The following is a 22,195-nucleotide window of genomic DNA, read 5'->3' on the forward strand; positions in this document are numbered from 1 at the left end:
CCTGTAAAAGAAATGACTGTGTACCTTGAGCTCCTTGTTTTGATACTTCATTGTCCTTAAGAAAATATTCCTGCCAATGAGGCATATACCATGCAGTATTTTGTGTATGTTTTATTACATATTTGGAGAAAGAAAAATATAGAAGGGAAATGTACATTTTGTGTGAAGAACTATATTGTGTTGCAGTACAAATATGGTTTTCTTTGCCTTATAAATAATGATGAGGGATTATATCTTCAGAGGTAATGCAGTTTACGTGTAGATTATTTGGGGAAAACGAGTGCTGCATTTAATTATGTCAGCCTTCCTGTTAATTGTTGGGAGGCCTAATCCAGCCTGGTGCTGTGGATGTTGCTTCTATGGCATCAAAAAGAAAGTTTGAAAAAAACCGGTCTTGTCAACAGATTACAGATGAACTTGAAAAGAGGGAAAAGCCGACGTGAAGAAGAGTTGGGCTTGGGTGGTTCATTGCAACTGTCTTGCTCCCCCTGCCACCATCGAAGTCTGGATGTTTTAGTCTTTGCACTGAGGTGGCTACTGGTGAGGAACTTGTGGCTAACAGCACAGGTTATTTTTTTAATATTGTTTTGATAGGTGTGGATACAAAGAAAGAGAGGGTTTCTTCATCCTGTTTGACACCAGCTGGGAGCTTAACTTTTTCCTTGAGAATTCTGAGTGAGAGGAGAGAACCACCAAAAAACTCTTCTCTAATTGCATGTATCACTTTATTCTGGAAAAGCAATTACTTGCAGTCAGAAGGTCCTTGCTGTTTTCTCTCTTTAATCTCCTTAAGAAAGATTTTAGGAAAGGTGTCTGCTGGTTCTGCCTTGCTGTCTCTCAGATCGATCACACCCCTGCATCTTTTCACTCTCTTCTCTGCTTGTGTACAGCATCCATGAAGTGAGAAGCTCTCGAGTGTCCTGGAGCTCCCTGCATCACCTTGGCACTGCTCATTTTCTACTTGCTCTGTTCACTTGCATTTAACAGGCAGTGAGTAGCTTAGCGGATCTTTAGTACTTTGTTGTTAAGGATCTGAAAAGGGTCTTTGCTTAATAATCCACGCCAGCTTTGTGATTTTTGACTCCAAATTGTTTGAACAAAAATATTTTATTGGAATAGTTTAAGGTCTGACATACTGGGGGTTGGACAGTATCATTATTAGCTCTGTATGTTTAGGAGATGGTGACAGAAGGGGGAAAATGTAGAAAGAAAGGAATAAATTGGAGTCTGATATGTAGCTTGTTAGTTAGGCTGAATCTATGGAGGAGGAGATTTGTCTGTGAGCTGTAGTAGGATTCCGGGATTCTGTTGTAACAAGTGGTGTGTTTGGGTGTGCAGTAAGAAATGACACGTGGCAAATAGGTTGCAACATGTTTCTCCTATCTACAAGAGTCAGAGGGTCTGTCTATCCTCTTGGTGTGATAAGCAATGACTTAACAGGCTGAAGTAGAGTAATGCAGTCAGAATTTGAGCAAAGCTTGTGTTTTGCCCTGTGAAAATAAGGACTGTGTAAGGTACAGCACTAAAGGATTGCCTGAGAAAATATCACAGGACACAAACATATTGAGATATCCTTGGCTCAACTTCTCTTGACAGAAAGATATAAGATGTATTTTCAAGTGACAGTTTGTTTATCCACATTTTGGATGGCCAGGCACCTGAGGGCAGAGATATTTTGGCACTAGTCATAAATACTTAGATATGGCTCCTCATCCTCAAAAGTGTGTGTACTTAATACGTTCCTGTTTTTCTTCGCTCGACAGGCTGTGCCTTCTGGTTTTTCTTATAAACTAGTGCTTAATCCAGTTGTTGTTTTGTTTTTTTTTCCTTTTATCCTGCCTTTTTTTTTCCTTTTGAGGAAGAAATTGTTATTGAAATCGTTATCCTTGTTCTTTCCATGCCTTCTGAGCTGCCTTGAACAGTCGAGCACCAGGCTCTATAGAGAAATTTGCATTCAGCTGAGTGCAGTTAGGAGCTTTCCAAAGCCTCTGTACCTGTGGGAAGGTGAGCTTGAGGATAGGATATGTTTCACAACGTTGTTTCACAGTGGTGACACACAAAATGCTGTGTTCAAGGAGCAGTGTAAGCTAAGGCAGAGGCAGGAGTGGCTGTGAGGGTTGTGGCAGGACCAGATGCTTTGGGAGCTGCCTGTCTGGAAACCATGTGATGGTGTTGAGCAGTAGGTAGGATATGTTGGGTCCAGATAAATGGTTTAGTGTAATGTAGTCAAACTATGGTTGCAAAAGAAGCTATCCTTTTTTTTCTTTTCTCAATAATTCTATAGATACTGTAATCTAAGCATTAAATTTGGACTGTGTTGATTGAACTCTTTTTTCTGTGAGCAAAGACTGAGGCCTGGGGAGAGTTTAAAGTGAAGAGAATTAGCTAGGCCAGAAAACAGATTAGGTTACTAATAGTTTAATTGGAAGAACATAGAATATGTTAAGCTATAGAATTGTAGCATTGGGAGCATGTAAAAAGTATCAGTTTAGTGGGCTGTTCAGTCTCAGCAGTTAAAGGCGTGAATAGTTTGTGTTCTCTTATCAAACACAACTGCATCAAAAGAAAAAGCCCTGTGGAAAATAAAACTGATTGAATAAAATGAGCTCTGGCACTGAACTTAATGGTATTTCTATGATTGTGATTTCATGTATTTAAATTGATGCAGGAACTCTGAATACTGGAAAATAAACAAACTGATGTTAACAGATATTCCAAATCTCTTGAAATCTTACTTGTAGACATAAAAGCTTGTAAGTTGTTGATTAACAAAGTTTTTGCTCATTTAGATGTGACTAGTATGTGTCTTTGAAATGTTGTATTTTGTTATCTCATTTTTAATCTAGTTTTCTCTCCCAATATCTCAAATGAGAAATTGCTGTAGTAATGTTTCAGATTAGAGTTGGAGTTGTTGCATCTGTGCTTCAGTAAGGAAAATGGGTGGAATTGAAAGTTATGTTTAAGTTGCATGCAGATCTGAATTTTCATGGGGTTAGTCAGTAATACTGTGTATTAGCTTTCAATTCTTTTTGTAATCTTTCTTTTTTTCTGGCCCTTTAAGTTTGTTTTTGTTTTTGGGGTTTTTTTTTAAAACATCTTTTAGAGTTTTGAGCAGAGTTATGGTTATGTGGTAGTAAACCCTTTTATCCTTATTTAGTAAAAGTGGTAGATTTTACCATATGGTGGCTGCCTGTGTCTTTTCAGCTACTGGAATTCTGAAAGTAACAAGATAAACTTAACATATGTGTTGTCATTTAGAAGCACTGACTGGATTCTAAAACAAACTGTTTCTTTTAGAGAGAGGTGTGTATTTACATAGGTAGTCTGAACCTTCCAGGCTGTTAAGAACATCTGTTCCTTAATTGGTGAATGGAGGTGATGTTTGGCGAAGGTGTATAATTAGCTAATATTTAAATAACTAAGCAGCTTGGACAGCACTAATAGTCCATTGTCAGAACTGAGCCTCATTCAGGCTCAGTTCTCACACTTAACCTCAGCCAATATTCATATTTACCTCCAGGAACCCCACAGCATGCTTGGCAAACACAGACAGTTTCCAGTGTACCTGTTATTAAGCATGTTTGTATATCTAACATAACATCAGAGGATGGCAGGAAAGGGAAAAAAAAAACACATTCAGAAAGGGATTAGAATTGCTGAAACGTAATTCATCAGCTATTGTGCTTTTGCCACTTGGTTTAGAAGAGGAATAGCATTCTGTGCTCAGCACAGCATCTTTGTTCTTTTAAAAGAAGGTTTCAGTTTCTAGGCAGAGCATAATGAGACTTGATGGCAAACTTGGAGGAAAAAAAAGCAGTGTTGGATGGATGTTTACTAGAGAATGGTTTTCTCTTAGCTGTCTGGCTTGCGTTTGCCTGAACAACTCTGTCGTGCAACCAGCCAGCAGAGGGTAGTATGTTCATGGAGACTTTGCATTGTCTATATCTTCTGTCACAGATGTAGCTCACAAAAGAAACTGGCTCGATTCAGTTTGAAGCCATCTAATAAACCCCTAAACACCAGAGGTGAGTTACTGGGACATAATGATTATCTGAATCACTGAATTAGTCGTTCAGGGACTGACCTGGACTTCTGGGGGAATAAAGCTTGTTGGAAGCAGGATTGATTATGGACTATGGATTTTGGGGATGTCTGTGGTTGTTGCTCCCATTCCATAACAAATGAAATAAATATTGATTCTGATAAGTCTCATCTAGCTAACTTTATTTTTCTTTTTCTCTCTCAGTGTTGTACTTTGCCTTTGCCAGCTGGCTGCTGCCATGGATATACCAGTCTTCATACTCGCGGGGCTCCTTGTGCACTGTGTGTTCTTGGTCTCCATTTTTGACATCTACTTCAGCTCTCCCCTTGTTCATGGAATGACTCCTCAGCAGACTCCGCTGCCACCTCCAGCAAAACGTCTTGTGCTTTTCGTTGCCGACGGTCTGCGGGCGGATTCTCTGTATGAGCTGGACAGCGATGGCACACCCCGGGCACCTTTCCTGCGGTGAGTCCACAGCTCTGCTGAGCTACGAGGTTTTGCTTCTGGATGCAGCTCTACACAATGGTGAGAAGAGAACAAGAAGGGCAACAACGATTGTGGTGGCTTGAGTGCTGCCTTCCTTTTGCCTTCGAAGTAACGAGTTTTGCAGGGTTGTACTGTGCAGGAATGCATGAGCTTAGGTTGATGTCCCTTGTCAGGAAAGCTACTAAAACTAGGACAGTGTAAACTGAGTCCATAGTGTCCCCTGAACTCTACAGATAGCCAGTAACTGAGAGGGGAGTGAACTTTCTCCGTTCACATCAGCATGGTATCAATTCTGAAGCCTGGCAGTTGCTAATTTTAACTGCTTCCTGGATGCTCCGTTTAAGAGCAGTAGTGCATTAACGTGCTTGTCTTCTAATGCTGAGCTACTGACAAAACTTTTTAAGGAGTGATTAAGAGAGATGTCCTGAATGGATCTAACAGCAAGCTGCTACTTCCTCTCTGTTCCACCCTTGCTGCATGCATGATGACCCTGCTCCCTCCCTTGTGCTCTCTGCAATGTGTCTAATTGCTTAAAGGAATGATTTAGTTTGAGGCTGTGAAAAAGTAGTCCTGCTAAAAAAGTGTTAAAAGTCATATTCTTTTGTGCTTAGAACTAATTTTTTTTTAACTTTCCTGTCTCCTTATATCAATATGATTATTTGAGCACAAGACAATTAATTTCCTAGGCTGAAAAAAGACATATTAAATAAGACTAATTTTGTGTGATGGTAGAATTGGTCTGGCTTGAGTATCAGAGCAAATGCAAATAATTAGTCATCTGGAGCTCTCTGGGCTTTTGCAGTCCACTGCTGCAAACGTAGTACCAAAATGTGAGGAGTCTTTGCTACAGTGCTTGCCAGCCCATATGGGCTTACTTGTACCTGCTGCTGCTGCTGCTACTGTTTTTGTAAGATGCTGTCTGCCACTGGGCGGGGGGAGTTTACCATGTCATCTTCTATTAGTGGACTTCACACTTACTCCAGAGTAGTCTCATTTCTTAGCAGTAAAACTGTTGGCCTTTTGCACCACCAACCAACGCCTTTAAGGTGTGAATGCTGTAATGGCCCCATCACTAGGAGCAGGGGTAAGTAGTGGCCAGGAAAATGTTACAATGGGTATTTATTTGTTTGGTTTTTTGTGTTTGTTTGTTATTTTTAACTAAGTGAATTGAGTTTTTAAGTTTTAGCCACTCAGCCTGTCTTGAAAAAAGTTAAACCATGTATTAGCTTGTCAACTGCTGAAAAATTGGCACTCTTGCTTTCTCTGCTTTACCTTGTTTGTGGCGTTAGGGACTTCGTATTTCAAAATCTGTAGAAGTAAAGCATTGTCACCAGTGCTGAAAGCACATGAGTGAATGGATGGGAAAAACTGCTTTGTAAAAAGTGGAGATGCTGATGGGTTGCCACCTGGAAGAAAATACAGATGGCACTTCACACCTCTACTGGTATTTCTCTCATCTCTCATTCTGCATAGAAGTACATATGTGTGTGAGAATGTCTATGTGAGAGATGATGAAAAGAAAAAAACATGCAGCGTGCTGTGCCTTTTGAAATGTGGGGGATCAGGCAGCCCAGAGTGTATCTTCAGTTCTATTACATGAGCTGCCACAATTTTGAAGCAACAGGTTCAGTGTTGTCCCTAAACCTTTGAGCTACACAACTTCTGTAAGTTAACTTTGTAAACAGGTTGACAAGATCATGTGTCAACCTGGAAGTGTTTCCTTTTTTATTCTGCCAAGCTGTTGCTGTCTGAAAAGTCCTTTTTCAATAATACTAACTCAAAGTATATTCAATTTAATATCAAGTTTACTTTTTTGCATGTTTCTTCCTAAGTTCAAAGTGTTCAGTCCCTTACCCACTTTACAGCAGTGGGCAACATAACAGCCAGATTATTAGTCTTATCCAAGTGGAGTACCTTGGAAACTACTGCATTGTTAATGAGGAAAAATGGTCTTTAAATAAGAAAGAGCCACTCTTATAGCAATGTGCTATTAAAAGACGTGAAGTTTTAGTAGGTATGTGGAATTAAAAATAAATATTCATTAGGCTTGAAGCAAATTGTTGGATAATACATGCATGCCAAGTACCCAGTCTTCCACAATGTTCTTGAAAAATCTGGTTTTCAGCAGTTGTCATAGCTGTGAGGGCCAGTAAATGATCTGAATTGCTGCAATGGAGATTTCAGGGAAGATCTTTTCTTCCTTGCCTGTTATGTTTGAGCCATTTTACTATATCATCTTACTACTTACCGTTGTTATTATGGCTAGCTAATGTTTATACTGTCATGGAAAATTTTTTTAGTAGTTCTGAGTAAAAGGCATTGAAGTCATTCAAAGTATCTAAATTAACTTTGAATAGATAAATGACAAATTTATATGTAATTTTTTCTGCTTGTATGTGTTATTGTTGACTTCAAATCCTGAAGTCATCCTATTGTTAACAAGCAAAGGTAAAGAATTCCTTTCCAATTCAATAGAAATAAAATTGTAATTAAATTGATTTTCTGCCTGTTGCTATAATGAAGTCTGAGGAGAAGTTCTATTTTTGGCAAGTGTTTTATTTTTTGTTTTAAGTCTTTCATGAATATTAGTGCAATACATCCTGATCAGCCTGAAGTGAGAAAAATAAGACACCGCTTTGAGTAATACATAAATCCTTTTTTCTAATTACTTTTTTTTTCAGTACAGCTTGTGTTATCTCCTGGCTGAGATGAGAGTAGGAATAACATATTAGAGTGCCATGTTTCTAGACAATTATATTCCTCACTGTAGTATTTGGGTTATTCCAAGTAGTTCTATGATCTTTTGAGTAAGTCTGAGGATGTGAGTTTAAAAACATCCCAACAAGCAAATGGTGAATGCTGCAATCTTAGAGTGGAGTCTGAAAGTTTAGGAGGTTTAAAGGCATGAACTTAGAATTTGCTTAGACTAAAACGCATGAACATAGCAGATTTGGTAGCTTATATCATGAACAACAAAATTTTAATTTCCTGGTAACTTAACTGTTAAAAACTACTTTCAGTTTGTTGAGAAGATTCTGCTGGTTTTTCCTCAAAATCAGTGTAAGATATGTCCTGTTGTGTTCTGCTTTTTTTCTTCCCTTGCTCTGATACTGAGCAGTGAATCTTTCTGTTCTTCCAGAAGATGGAGACAAGAAAACAGCATATGGTAACATTCACCTCTTGCTTCCTGACAGGCTCCAGATGTTCAGATCTTCGGCAGATGAGAATAGTTTATGAGGCTGTTTCTTATGCTTGGGCTTTGTCCTCTGTTTTCTTTGCTTTTTCTCTGTTGTAACTATTTACTGTATGAGCATAAACCCCTAGACAATTGATGTGTTTCTGTGTATGTTGGTGAGGATGTATTCTCCTTCACTTCAGTGTAATTGCAAAAGTTGCAAGGTTTACTTAGATTTTCTTCTTGTTGCCAAGATTATTTGCACCTTAGATTTATATGGGCTTCGAATTCTCTTGGTCTTGCTTCCAAGATTCAGCGTGGATAAAGGCAGACATGGTCACAAGAGATAATTATAATTGAGCCTGTTTAAAGAGTAAGATAAGATTGAACTAGACACTTTCAGGCTAAGTGGAAAGAACAAAGAAGAGTAACACCAGGCAGAAACCATCTGTTGAGGGGGAAAAAAGCTAAACAGGAGAGCAGCAGAAAAAAATAGTATGTTAATTTTAAGTGTATTAGAACACCAGCTGAACTCATCTGTTTGCAGAACTGATGGGCCACAATAGTAATGCTCTCTGTGAGGTGTTGTAATATAGAACTACTTGCAGGTTTATGTTCTGCTTGTTTTACTGCACAGCAGGTGGTAGTGAAAATCTGTTTTAGTCTGGGTTTGGAGCTTTTTTGCCTTTCCTGCCTCACGTCTACCTGCCACTATTTTTATCTGCAGTTTGTTCAACTTGGACAAGTCACAAATGTTAATTGCCTTGATTCCTTTTCTCAGGGGTATCCTAGAAAATAATGGCAGCTGGGGAATCTCTCACACCCGAGTCCCAACAGAATCCAGGCCAGGGCATGTTGCCCTTATTGCTGGATTTTATGAAGATGTCAGTGCAGTTGCTAAAGGTAGGCTGGTCCTAAAGCTTTGAATGTTGTCCTCCAAAGTACAGTGTTTCAGTGATGTGCTGGATTTCTGGATGATTATTGATAAATACCTGCATTGTAGTTTGTATGCCAAGATAATATGGAAAATAATAATTTTAAATGAATTTCTGACTCCTAATATTGACACCTAGGAAAATAGCTTATATAAATTAATATTCTTTAGTATGGTTTAATTTAGCAGCCTGAACCTAAAAGCAGAAGTATCTTACGGCCTCACTTTTTCGTGTAACTGTTTTGGATTATCATTTGGGATGCACTACGATATGATTAAGTAGATGTTGCAAACAACAAATTAACTGTAATGTCTCAGCTGAACCATTGCTAGCTTGAATTGGAGAATCAGGAGCAAGATAAAGTAAAAGCCCAAGCCCATGTTTTGTCCAGAGCTGTTACTGAGCGTTTCGGGCTTATTTATGTGGAGCAATCCTTGGCACTACTGACTTGGTCTTTTGTGTGCTCCTCTGCCTTCCCCCTTCCAGGCCTGAACACTAGTCATGTGTGTTGGTTTTGGACGGGGGAGGTGAGTGGAATTACTTGGTCTTGTCCATGTTCCTAATGAAAAGGTTCTTCCTTCTAAAAACCACTACAAATGCAGGATTGGATGAGATACCTCTTTAAGAGAATCTCTGTATTTCTGTCAACTCCCTTTTCATGGAAACAGAAAATTTTGAAAGTTTTATTGTAAGGAAGTGCAACCTGACTTCTGGAAATATATGTGTGTATCTTATTGTCTGAAATGCCAGAAACTGAGTTCAGGCAATGGGAGATGCAGAACTCAGGAAGATGTTAGCTTTTTAGAAGGTAAACCTACTGTGTGCTTTGCCTGTTTGAAACCCTGCATAATGAGAGTGGCCTGGGTTTTCAGCTCACTTCTTAATGAATGGGGGAGTAATTATAATAGATGTTTAAATGGAATTAAAATCAAGATGCACAAATTGGAGTTCATTGTGAAATAATATAGGGGAAACTTATGAGAAAAACCCACAACATTTTGCATGGACTATCAATTTTAGCAGTCTATGAGATCTTCTGGCAATGCTATTTAAATTCAGATGTGTTTGTTTAACAGGATGGAAGGAGAATCCAGTGGAATTTGACTCTGTTTTCAATGAGAGTAAATATACCTGGAGCTGGGGAAGCCCAGATATTTTGCCCATGTTTGCAAAAGGTAAGACTTAATTTTATGAATCTTTAACACATAGTTATCAGGTAGTAAAATATAGACACAGCATTTCTGAGTTAGAGAAGAAGGTGAAAAAAGTGTTTTCAGTTTGTGTATTTCTGTATACTAGATTTCTAGTTTGTGAAAGGAAGATGGGGTGGAGGAAAAGAAACAAGCTTTTGATGAGGATATCACTCTTTATTACTCATTCATTTAAACAGGCCTTAGCTAATTCTGTCAGTGTGTTAAAGGAACACACCTTTAGTTATAAGGACATGGTATCTTTTTTGGTGAGGTTTAAAATTCTTGTTTTGCAAGCCTGTAGCTCCCAGTAAGCTGGGAGATAGAACTGCAGCCATGCTTTTTCAGTGTCGGAGCTGAAGAAGTGGCTTATTGTGAGTTATCCTGCTTCTACTCAGAACATAATTATATGTAAAGGAAAGAACTGTATGCAAGCAAGAACTTCCTGGTACTATTCCTGAAGCTGAGGTCTTTTGCCTGTGGTGTGCAGTGTTTTAAAGTCTTGTCAGCCCAGTGCAATTGAGGTTTGAGCATGCAGAGATTGCTGAGCAACACTTCAAATGTTTAAGGGTTCTCCAAGTTTAATATTGTTGTTTTCTTGGAGGGATGAGTGCATATACACCCTTTCACATAATCTCAGAATAAACAGATTCAAGTGAAAAGTGGGCAAGCTAAGGGTATGTGCTGCTGTTCTGTTCTAGGCATTGGTATTGAAAAATGGGATAGGCAGGATAGGAGTGGAATGTAATATTGGCTTACAGAAAATATACATAATATTTCTCATGATGATTCTTGAACTTTTTCTGAACTCATGTCTCTTCCCCCTCACATCCTGACATTCCCTCCACGCCCCTCTTTTCTGCTCTTTGCTTAAGCCTCATAAATTTATGATGAGCTGTAAAAATATCTCCTTATAATTTCCCATGACCTCAGATTACAGCTTTTATTTGGAAATAGTGTGATGGCGGCTGGGGAGAGGGGAAAGGTAGTTGCCCTTGCACAGATTGTTTGTGTTTTTAGGGATATGTCCTTGGGAAAATATTTGGGGAATTCAAGAATTTCCCAGAGCCCTGTCCTTCTACTGGTTTTGTTTGAGTAAGATGATAAGCAGAGAACTTGTGAGCAGCTTTGATGTTATCTGAAGAGATGTGCAAGGATAATACTCTCTATATGGCTTGTACTGAGTGGTATCAACAATGCAGCTTCCTTTTGCAGGGGGAGGAAAATCCCCTAAAGCTGGCAAAGTTTCTCAGTCATGTATCTGAGAAGTTGATGCTGTGGCAGAACAGGAGTCATGGTTTCTTATGATAGAAAGATGGATTAATTTCTTTTGGAAAAAGATAGTTCCCTTTCTTTCAAAGAGGCCAAGTACGGAAGGGAAAGTTTTATAGTTTTATAGTAAGTAAGGGAAAGTAATCAAGTGTTTGTTCTTTATCTTTACTTTTACAAAAGAGCCAAGAAGGAGATATAGAAATTAAACTATGTGCCCCTTTCTTTTCATATTGCAAATTAGTGAGGCCTCAGGACTCTTCCTATGTATATCTTATCATACTAATACGTTCCAAACTTTGCTGTTTCACCATTTGCATTGGATTACGCATCAAGACTATGATACCTGCTGCCTTTTGGGAAGGATAGAAAAATCCTTTATTTCCTGTCATTGTCCGTTTTCTCTAGATACTTTTCTTGTAATAAAATATATATTTCAAAAAATTGTTGAGAATTCTTTAATGAAGTAAAAAAAAATGCTCACAGATTTTTTAAAATATCAGAATAGATATCCATGAAATTTAAATTTGGCAAAGTTCTAATGACTTCAGTATTTCAGTCTGAGAAAATGTCTGAAGTACCTTTGTGTCTCAAGCAAGATTAAAAGGCATTTGTTTCTAATAGTTAAACTCAAGATACACAAATTCACTGGACTAATTTTAACCTTATTTTCTATGATATTTTTAGATTATAACCTTGAAAGGATCTAAGAATAATATAGTTTGAAAATTCCTATTTTGTTTCCAGAGTGCTCCTTAAAACTTTGAGTTTCTCTTCTGGCCTTGCCAGGGTTTGAGGTTTGACCTGAAAAATCCAGCCCTGCACTCTTCTGTCAGCGGTCTGGGTTGGAGTATATTCCAGAGTACTAAATGTCATGCTGAAAAAGGAGCTGAGACTTTTGCTTCTCTGAGGGAAAGTAGATACTAGTTTGTTGCACTCAGATTGCCCTTTGTGTCATGGGCTCCCCTTCTCTTTTTTGGAAGCTTCCAGAAAGGCTAGAGTCACTGTTTTAACTTGAGTATGAAGAAGATATCATCAAGATCATGGGAACAACTGGGACAAACTGTTGTCAGGATTATTCTGGATGAGCAGACCTCTCCATTTTCTGGTTTAGTTCCTTATTGTTACACAATGCAGAATTTCTCATATCACTCACATGGCTGTATTTGATGACAACTCTCTAATGGCCACACTCTGTCCTGCTCAGTGTCTGTCTGTTTTTGTTCATTCATTATTTTCCCCCCTCTTTTGTGCCTGCAGAATTTGCTGGCAAATTCTCCTGCTGCTCTGGACTCTGACCCATGACAGGCTTGTCAGAGACAGGACCTGCCCCACTAGCAGAGCAAGGTGTAAATCTTACTGTAAGAGTGTGGTAACTACATCCCTGATCTTAAAACTTGAATATTGATGCTGACTGTGATATATAGTGGCAGAGAAAAGAGCAAAAGCAATAGGTACGATCTTCTTTGGTAGTTTCTGGCACCTGCAGTTATTTCCCATAGTATAATGGTATCATCAAATCCAGCAGAGTTCTTCTTTTAGTTGCTTCTAAAAGATGTTTTCATCCCTGGCTTTCTTCTTCTTCTCTATCCCCTTTTTGCTTCTTCATCCCTAGACCTTAAGAAAGTGTTGGCATACTGTTGCCTCCCCCCTCAAACAATAGAACTAAAATAATAGTTTCTAATGTTTTACTTTGTAGAATTTCCTACTAAAAAACGCCAAACTTTCCTGGCATGGCTTCATTTTGCCACTACTTCTCTTTATGGCAGTGCTGGGTTGGATGGATTGTTTTGCTTTGGTAGTAATTAGGAATGGCTAAGTAGTAGATATGTTCCTATGCTTCGTTTGAGAATTTTGTGGTTCTTTGGTGTGGCATTTCTCAAGGAAGGACTTCGCAGGTTTGCTGTGACACTGTGGAAAAACACTACAGCATTCTGCTCTCTTAGGCTGTCAGTCATCCTGGCAGTGATGGACAGGACTTATTTCTTCTTTTGAACTCGTTTATCCACCAATTGGGACTCCTAGATTCACTTCTTAATGCTTGGCAGTATTTTCTTCCTTTTCTTTTAGACTGAAAACTGCAGTGAGTGTTCTGTGTTATAAGCAGTAGTAACATCTCCAGGGGTGCAGGGCAGAAAATCTGTGCCAGCTTTCATCTTCCTGGCCTGAAATTCCTGCATCCCATTGTGTGGGTTTCCACATAATCTTGATTAAGAAGCTGCCATATACTGGGATGTTAGTTCATTCACAAGCCTGGAAGCTTACACAACTGCATTATATAATTGTGGCATCCAGCAGATCAGATATTTTCTCTCTGGTCATCAACTGATTAAAGAACATTTTTGTCTCTGAGAGTTTACACAGTCACAGTATAAATGGCACCCCTGAACTGTAACACCTCTGCCATTGACTGAATTATTTAATTAAACTTCCCCTAGCTTCAAATCTTTTCAGGACTTCTGAAGTTTAATTTCTTGCCAGTCTTTGTCTTCCCCCTGCCCCCTCCCTTTTCTGCTTTGCTCCCTTGACAGTGAGTAGAGAATGAAGTTGTCTTGTCCAGATGCTGTATTTGCACATCAGTGGCCCTTGTGTTGTACTTTGTGACTGGACAAAGTCCAGTAGTTTGTTCTTTTCTGATTTGGATGCTTGTTTTAAAGATGCAGACTTTGAATATTGTCTCCCTGAAGTGGAGCTGGGCTTTTGATAGCTAGAATTGAAATAGTGACCCTCCTGATGCTTTTGTTATATGTGATGTATGATGTTTTCATGTGGAAGAGACCTCGTGGATAAGGCATTGTCTTGTATGATTCAGTTGAACTGGTGAAAGCTGAACATATTTTCCTTAAACAGTCTGCCTCCAAAACACGTGTTCAAATGAGACTGTGGATATGAATCTGCCTTGGTTAGAAGTTTCTCAGTGAAATTCTATGTTTCAAAACCAAATTATGTTTCATTTGCTTAAAATGGGATTCAGTTTTCTCCTATCTGCTTTTCCATATTTTATTTTCTTCCCTGAGCATACTGGATGACATTGTTCCTCATTCCTCCAAGGTGCTGATAAGCTAATGAGGTAAAATGTTATCCAGGCTTCCAAAAGAGATTAATGATGGGAAAGTTTAAAATAAGGAGAAAATTTCTCTGACTTCTTTCAAGATCATCATTCTTGGTAGGTTTTTACTCCTGTGCACAGAAGTATTTTTGACTATGAGAAAAGCTAAAAACCTTGTATCTCATATGCGATCTGTATTGTTTTTGCAGGTGCTACTGGAGATCATGTTTATACATTTTGTTATGCAGCAGAAAGTGAAGACTTTGGAGCAGAAGATGCAGCCAAGCTTGACATATGGGTTTTTGATCATGTTAAGGTAAGCAGAGAATCTTTTCATGCTACCTGTTTATAAAAAGCACAGTTGCATGTTAACTTCATCACAGAACAGGTTAACACTTTACCATAGAACTAGAAAGTAAGAAAGTTTTGAAAGACCTGTCACTTGGGATCATAAGTAAGAACTTGTTGACTCCATTTTCATGACAAGTGTAATAGATGCTTTAAGTATTTGTCATTCAATGCTAATTAAAATCTAGCACTAATAGAAGTACCATGCAAAAATATTCTTGGCTTTTCTTTGTTGTGTTTGCCTCTAATATGAATCCCATCTTGAAGTGCTGAAGACCCTTTAAGATCTTGAATGCAATTAGTTAAGGATTTTATAACAGGTATTGCAGCATGGCTGAAATATTAAGTTTTCATTATGAAAGCAAAATAAGTAATATTATTGACTTATCTTTTGTCAAGCTTGTACCCTGAATATAATTGTTCACTGTGGCTTTTCCTGATATATTTAGGTGGCTTGTGATTTTCTGCTGTGGTTCACACTGTGCTGTGGCTGCCAGAGCAGTCACTGTTTTGGGGGACAAGGTGTGAGACAGAGGCCAGAGGCAGCTTAGGCCCTGGAGTTGAAGAATTTGTTGATGTGGTGCTCTGCTCAGCTGATGGGGCAGTGCTGGTTCATGACTGTTGTTTTCTGTCACACTATTACTCTAAATGTTAATAATCCAAGGCAAGCGATTTCTGATTATTCATTAATTCCTGTATTAGTTATTCCGTGCTTCTTCACTTGTTCTGGATTAAGAAATGCTGGTTGTGGATATTGGTGTATAAATATCTGTATCACTGAAGCAATTAAGTGAATTACTTTTTGGATCTCATAACAATGGTAATGGAGTTTGAGACTTAGACTTTTTTATGAGATCTTAGGGCTGTATGCATTAGTATAGCTAACCAGCATACATCAAATGGACAAAAAATGAAACAAAATAAGTCAAAAAACCGAATCATCGTCTATTTAGAAAGCGAAGGGTGGTTCTGCTTTAAACAGGGTGGAAAAGTTCATTATAGTTTGGAAATTTTCAAAGGAAGTGATTTTTCTGAGTTTGCTGATGACAAGATTTTTTTTCTGAGTGCCATCATCTCCCTGGATGTGCACTTGTGCCATATTGTATGTTGTAATGCATATGAATAATACAAATCAAATTAGGCTGTCAGTTACACTTGAATAGCTGTTGTCATAAAGTTGCACCCTGCTGTCATTTGGAGCTGCACAAGTATGTGAGGGTGGTACTACCTTTCTTTTACTTCAGAACACCTAATGGCATTTATCCTTTCAAGCTATAAATATATGTTTAAAATATATGTCATTACTGATTACTTTTTCCTTGGAGCCAGCACCATTATTTTTAAGACTTATTTTGCCCGTCTAAATTCCATACTATGAATGGATAGGGCTGGATTGACTGGCATAAGCCACACATTCCATTAATCATCTCTTCAACTACACATCAGCCATTGCTTCAGGGGTGTGAAACTTGAGGCTTACTGAAACCAAGGTCACTCTGCTATTATGGCTCAAACAGCTTTCAGCTCTGCTAGTGAGATTATATATAAAGAAGAAATAACAGAATGCTGGAATCTAAATTCTGCTTTGCCTACTTTTTTTTTCCTGTGTTTTATCTCAAGTATTTAACAATATATTGTTTAACTCATATGTTGGCCTATGTGGATTTCTACCTCTTTAGGAAGCAAAAGACACCAACTGTACTTACTCTCCTATCTGCACTCCACAGGTCCTGAGCATCGTGAGGGCCACCTGTGCCTTCCTCTGCCCCAGAAAACAGTGGAGATAAAATGAACAATGGCAAATTCATGTTTGGGCCGCAGATGCTGGCACTCTGAAATTGCTTGTTCTCTTTAAAAATGCCATCTAATAGTAACTTACCATCAGGAGATGGTAAACTCTACTTTTTATTTCTTTTGTGCTTTAATCATGAGTAGAAGAAAAATGTACAACACTTGATAGTTCTTGTCCCATCTGCTCATGATACAAGGTGGTTGTAACCCTTTCTTGGGACAGAAAATACACCATGGACTGGACTATGTGGGTTTATCTACAGCAGTGTGAAAATTCAGCAATGTTAATGTGCACTAGTAACTTGGGAGTGGGTTTGGAGTTCCAGATGGGCATGGGTTGATGCACTGTGGTTTTTTTCTGGTGTTTGGGTTGTTTGGGGTTTCTTCTGATGTATTTCGTTTGGTTTTTGTTTTTTTTTATGAATCCAGCAAAATAATTAAGGGACAGAGTTTAGTCACTGTGATGTGGCTCAATGATTCTCAGTTAAATAACCTTTACCTAAACCATAGTTTGAGTCTGCGCTAAGAAACCAAGGAGCAAAATACTCAGAGTCTAGATTAACTAATGCGAAAAAAATGGTCTTGTTGATGCATTTCTGATTTTTGAAAATATTTAGTGGAAAATAGTTTCAGAAGATCAAACTTTTTTTTTTTTGGTAAAAGGTTTAAAATTCCAGGAACTTAGTCTTGGAGATGAGTTCCAGTAATGGCCTAACCACAGTTTATTATGATCAAAGGATAGAATATGCTCAAGGTGTTCAGTTAGTTTCTTCTCACTGAAAGGGATGTGTAGATACAGATGGCCAAAAATTGTGGATTTTTTCCTTTATTCTTTTCTCAATTTGAACACAGCATTCCCTTCTTCCTTTGTCCCCTTTCTGCTGGAGAAAGGCCACCCGTGTCTTCAGACTGTCCCTTCTGTGCAGGGTGGTGGGTGGAGTCCAGAATTGAATTATGTTTAACTCTGAAGCTGTGCAGGTGATGCTGTGAACAGATGTTGATTTGTGCCAGTGGGTTTCGATGTAGATAGCTCTGCTCTAAGAGCTGTCCAATGGTTTTATGATTTATTTCAAATGTGTTAGTGTCTTGTGCATTATCATGTTTAATGGATCTAAACTTGCCGTATGTTTGTCCTGCCTCTGTGCTTTTGTTTTACATCTGAAAACTGGCATAACTATTTGAACTCTCCCATCAGCCCAAATCACTGTGCATGGCTTTAAGCAGCCAATTAAATTAAGTTGTCCTGGATTAAGGAGCTTTGTGAGTGGAGTAAGTTTGTTTTGTCTCTCTAGTACATGCAGTCAGCAATAGTTTATCAGCTCTACTAAAGAATCATGCTTCCATGGATGACACTGAAGGAACAAAAGGTCCCCAATTACTTAGATGCTTAACATTTTAAAGTTGATATTTCGTTCAGACATCTGTAAATCATTTGCTAGACCTTCTTAGTAGTCTTTATTTCTTCTTTGCTTTCTCCTTTCTGAGGAGGGAGATGATTAGATCAAGATTTCACATAGTTATAACTAAAGTTCTCTTGTACTAGTTTAATTAGTATTGCATTATAATTAAGTTCACAGCTTGCTGTAAACATTATAATGGTCAACTTTGTTCTCATCTCATTAAGTTGCATATCAGTTGTGACCAGTGCATTATTTTGTTGCTAGTTGCCAGAAAATCAAACAAAAGCTGCCAGAATCACTTAAAAAGGATGTTGAAAGGAAGCTGTAGTCATCTTGAGCTCTATTAATGAAGGAGGTTCCGTTAGAGCAACATGCTCAGGCCTTGCCCAATCAAGTTTTGAGTATCTCCAAGGACAAGCCTTTTAAGCAGCTGTTCCAATATCTGCCTATAGTTATGGCTTACCAAATAATTTTTTAAATGTCTTTGTCTTGCTGCAATTTTCTACATTCAAAGTTGTGACTTTGCCCCTGACTTATCTCTGAGGCTCAATCAGAGGATTGACATTCCCTTTACCTTCATGGTAGGTAGTTGTATACAGAAATGGGACCTCCCCATAGCTGCTTTTTTCTTGAGACTGGAAAAACTAAGTGCTTTTAGTCATAGTTGTTTACTGCTGTCCCTGAAGCTTCTTGGTGAGATTCAGCTTACATACACAGTGGAGGCAGTATTACTGAATAGAGGAAATAAAAGGGAAGCAAGAAGAAAAAATTAAGACAGGAAGATAGTTAAAATAGAGTGATGGGCTGGGTACTGTTGAGTAGAGATAGGACTCAAGTTTTGTGAACACTGAGTGCCAAAAAGAAGAGGGCTTTAGCAGGCTATAAAGGAGGTACAGGGATACTTCTAAATAAACCGTTTGGTGATGTCCAGAGCAAGGTGAAGTGATTTTTGCCCTTGGTGTGTTTGGTACCTGCTTGCCAGCTCACCACCTTTATCGGCCATCACTCCTCATGGTGAGCTTCCTGTTGTTTCTTGGGTCTTTTTTCAGTAAACCATTTTTATTCAAGTTTCATGGGATAAAGTTTGCTGTTTGCTCTGGGAAAAGACGTTGCATCTTTGGTTGCACTCATCTTCCTTTTGTCTTTGTGTTTGCAATTTGCCAGAATTTTGGCAAATTTCTGGCTGCTGCTGCTCTGGCTTATGAGGTGGCTGGGACTAGGGAAGTGGGTGTATCATGGAGACTCATCTGGTGGGAGAGGAGGAGCTCAGGCCTTGCTGCCTTCTGAATGGTTTCTTTTGCTTAGTCATTCTGTGATAGAAAAACATATGCTTTCTAATATTAATCTACATTTTAGGATTTAATTTTAGGAGTTTTCCTGTTTGTCTGTTTTGATATGCTTTGTTTTGATTTCCTTTTATTAAATTAAAATTAGGAAATACAGTGTTATTGTATCCTGCAAATTACTGGTGTGCTCTGGAAAGCTTCTTCAGTCTGTGGTCAAATATGTGCAGGTGGATGGATCTCTGTGGGAAATGAAAATCTCCTTAAAAATAATTATATTGCTATTTAATGTAATCGGATTTTGTTCTTGTATCTTTATTTAAAATATCTCTGGACTTTGGTCATGATTTTGTTTGGACAAGAGCTGAAGCTGAGAGCATGCAAATATTAGTCCATGCGGCTTGTGTGTACTCAGGGAGTTAGAAAAGCGGAATTGCGTACTGCCATGGTTTCCTGGCATAGCTCACTGTGATATCCTCACTGCCACTTTGGTCTTCCTCTGGGTACAGTGACTTTTGTTTATACAAGGTATGAGCTTTAGATTTTAAGAGCTCCATCATTATCACAGCCATGTGGTGGACTGCCCTGTGCTTTGGTGGCAGAAATGGTTCCCTGCCTCTATCAGCATTTTCCCTGGACTCTTGTATGAAATTCAAAGACACTCACTTATGTTAGTGTACTGAAAGGTTCTCTAGATGCTTTTTGAACTAAGACCCTACCCAACTTCATTTCCTTGGGCAATGCTGTTACAAAGGAGCTGATGCTGGAATAGCTGTCTGCCTGCATTTTGCATTGCTGTAACATGGCTGGTCTAACACAGAATAGCTGTGTCAAGACTCATTGAGTCCAAGGGGAAAATCCTCCCCCGGCATCTGCCTCAGGGATGCTTAAGTAGGACATGTGCAAGGCAGATGTATGTTCTGTAGTTCACGTATTTGCAAAGCATGTCATGTTTTCTTCTGTTTTTATTTAGTTTCTGCAAACAAGTTGTAGCTTGGTGTCTCAGTCCTGCAGAAGCCACCTCTAAAGCAAGAATATTTGAGACCTTGCTTCCAATTAAAATTCCGTAAATCATTAGAAATGCAGAACCATAAGTGGGCACTCAGGAATTGTTCAGCAGTTTGTTTATACAGGAGGCAAAAAAGGGATGATGTATTTTTACCTATACAAAATCAGAAAACCCTGTACATAACCAGAACAAACCAATTAAAAAAAGCCCCCCAAACAACAAAAGAACATTTTAAAGTAAATGTTGTCTTATATAAGCTGAAACATTGGAGTGATTGTACTGATAATAGCTGTCCTCCAAGCTGTAAATTGGGAAGTCATAATTTTTCCTCTTAAAACTCTATTAACTACTAGTATTTTGACATGGAAACAACAGTGTTTTAATTTTAATAAGATGCTTATTTTCTACATTGTACTCAGATGACTATATTAATGGCTTATTCCATACAGAGCTTCTTTAATTCTTCCAGAAGTAATCAGACATTGTTCTCTGCACTGAATGAAGAGAAAGTGGTTCTGTTCCTGCATTTGCTAGGCATAGACACCAATGGACATGCTCATCGGCCAAACTCAAGGTAATCGAGATATTAAGCATATATTCCTTACCAGTTTTAAATGCATATAGTAACTTTTTAATAGTGTAATTTATCAAGACAGAAACAAGGCTTGTCGTGTTGGGGGTCATGTATGTCACCATGATCAATCTGAATTTTTGAGGTTATTTTGTTTTTTAAGGTCCCATCTTGTAGAAATGACAGGTTTTTGCTCTATACAGTATGTCAGGTTACATTCCTGTATTCAAGTCTGATTTTTAGCAATTGTCTTAGTTATAGCCAACACATAATCTAGATGATATACAGGAAATGCAGTTTTAAACACATAATGGATACAGTTTTCTGTTCATATCACTTCACTGCTGAAGTGATGGTGTTGAGTTTATAGACAACACTAAGCTCAGCAATAGAGGCTGAAAATTCTGGTATTATGTTTTGGTTTTCCTTATTACACTTGAAAAAAGAGAAGAATTTAGATTAACAGTTCTCATCACCAATTCATCTTGAAGTGTGTTACTTGAGAACTTTCTTTTAATTTCTTCACGTCGTGCTTTGCAGGATTTTGTCTTTCTCTTGGTCCTTGCATGCTTTTAAAATTCTGATTTCCTACATCATTCTAAAGTCCATACTTGCTGTATGTCTAATGCTCATTTATTATGATTATTTTCAAGACAGAGTTTTAAAACTGACTTTAGTGGCAGAAAATTAGTTGTCTGAAAGTTAATCATGGTCAGTTTTTCTAAAAATATACAAATTTTTTATTTAGCCTCTATTCCAGGATACTAGGCTCTGTCCTGATCTATGAATCACCTCAAAACACTGACTGCCTGGTGAGATCTTTCTTTGCTGTTAAGTTACCAGCTTGAAGTCATTTTTGCAACTTACCAGAATTCCTTAGTTTTGGCGTTCTGCTTAACTTGCCTGATGTCTATGAATAGTAAAATTATTGTCTTATGTCAAGGACAGGTCAGATTCAAAATATAAATCCATTTGAAACTGTGGTGTCAATCTTCAAACTGTGTTGCAGCGATTTAATATCTCAGACTCAAGAATAGAGGAGATTTTCACATCTAGGAAGCCTTTTGTTAGCTTGATGTTCATTTGAGGTTAAAGCTGTCTGTACGTAAAGGACTGGGCTTTATGAGCATGGATAAGTTGCTTTAAACCAAGTGTGAGAGCTGCCTTGAATGTAAAATTTTCTTCCTATGTTTCAAGGGAATACCAAGAGAATATTAAACAAGTTGATGAGGGTGTGAAAGAAATAGCTTCACTGATTGACAATTTCTATGGAAATGATGGAAAGACTGCATTTATTTTAACTTCTGACCATGGAATGACAGATTGGGGTGAGTCTTTTTAAATATTAAATTAGTTGAGTTTATGGGCATCTGGCATATGATTAGAGAGCTCTGTCCCATGAGAAGCTTTGGATCTCCTGCTTTGGTTTGGTATCCTAAGTGTTGCTTGTGTATGACAACCCATGGAAATTGCTGTGACAGCTGCATTCCATGTCTGGACAGAAAAAAACCATTAAGTTTAGCTTTAACTTCCTCAGTGACTGCTAGTAGGGATAGAAAGGTTGTTTCAGAAAACCACCTCAAGCAGGAGGAGATGGTGTTGTTTGGCTGCCAGCAGCAAATTTGGTCTTGTTCCAGGTGCTCTTAC

General features: G+C 38.3%; 1 protein-coding gene across 2 annotated transcripts in view; it reads left to right on the top strand.

Moving 5' to 3' along the window:
• Window positions 1-22,195, top strand: part of PIGN (phosphatidylinositol glycan anchor biosynthesis class N) — a 97,410-nt gene that overhangs the window by 8,039 nt on the left and 67,176 nt on the right. For both annotated transcript variants that reach the window (XM_066326109.1, XM_066326119.1), the window contains exons 2-7: window positions 4,247-4,507; window positions 8,485-8,606; window positions 9,715-9,813; window positions 14,356-14,462; window positions 20,427-20,551; window positions 21,746-21,876. In XM_066326109.1, coding sequence (XP_066182206.1) covers window positions 4,281-4,507; window positions 8,485-8,606; window positions 9,715-9,813; window positions 14,356-14,462; window positions 20,427-20,551; window positions 21,746-21,876 — 811 coding nt within the window. In that variant the 5' untranslated portion in view covers window positions 4,247-4,280. The remainder of the gene's footprint in view (window positions 1-4,246; window positions 4,508-8,484; window positions 8,607-9,714; window positions 9,814-14,355; window positions 14,463-20,426; window positions 20,552-21,745; window positions 21,877-22,195) is intronic.

This window comes from Sylvia atricapilla, chromosome 1 (genome assembly GCF_009819655.1).
Source record: "Sylvia atricapilla isolate bSylAtr1 chromosome 1, bSylAtr1.pri, whole genome shotgun sequence".
Lineage (NCBI taxonomy): Eukaryota > Metazoa > Chordata > Aves > Passeriformes > Sylviidae > Sylvia > Sylvia atricapilla.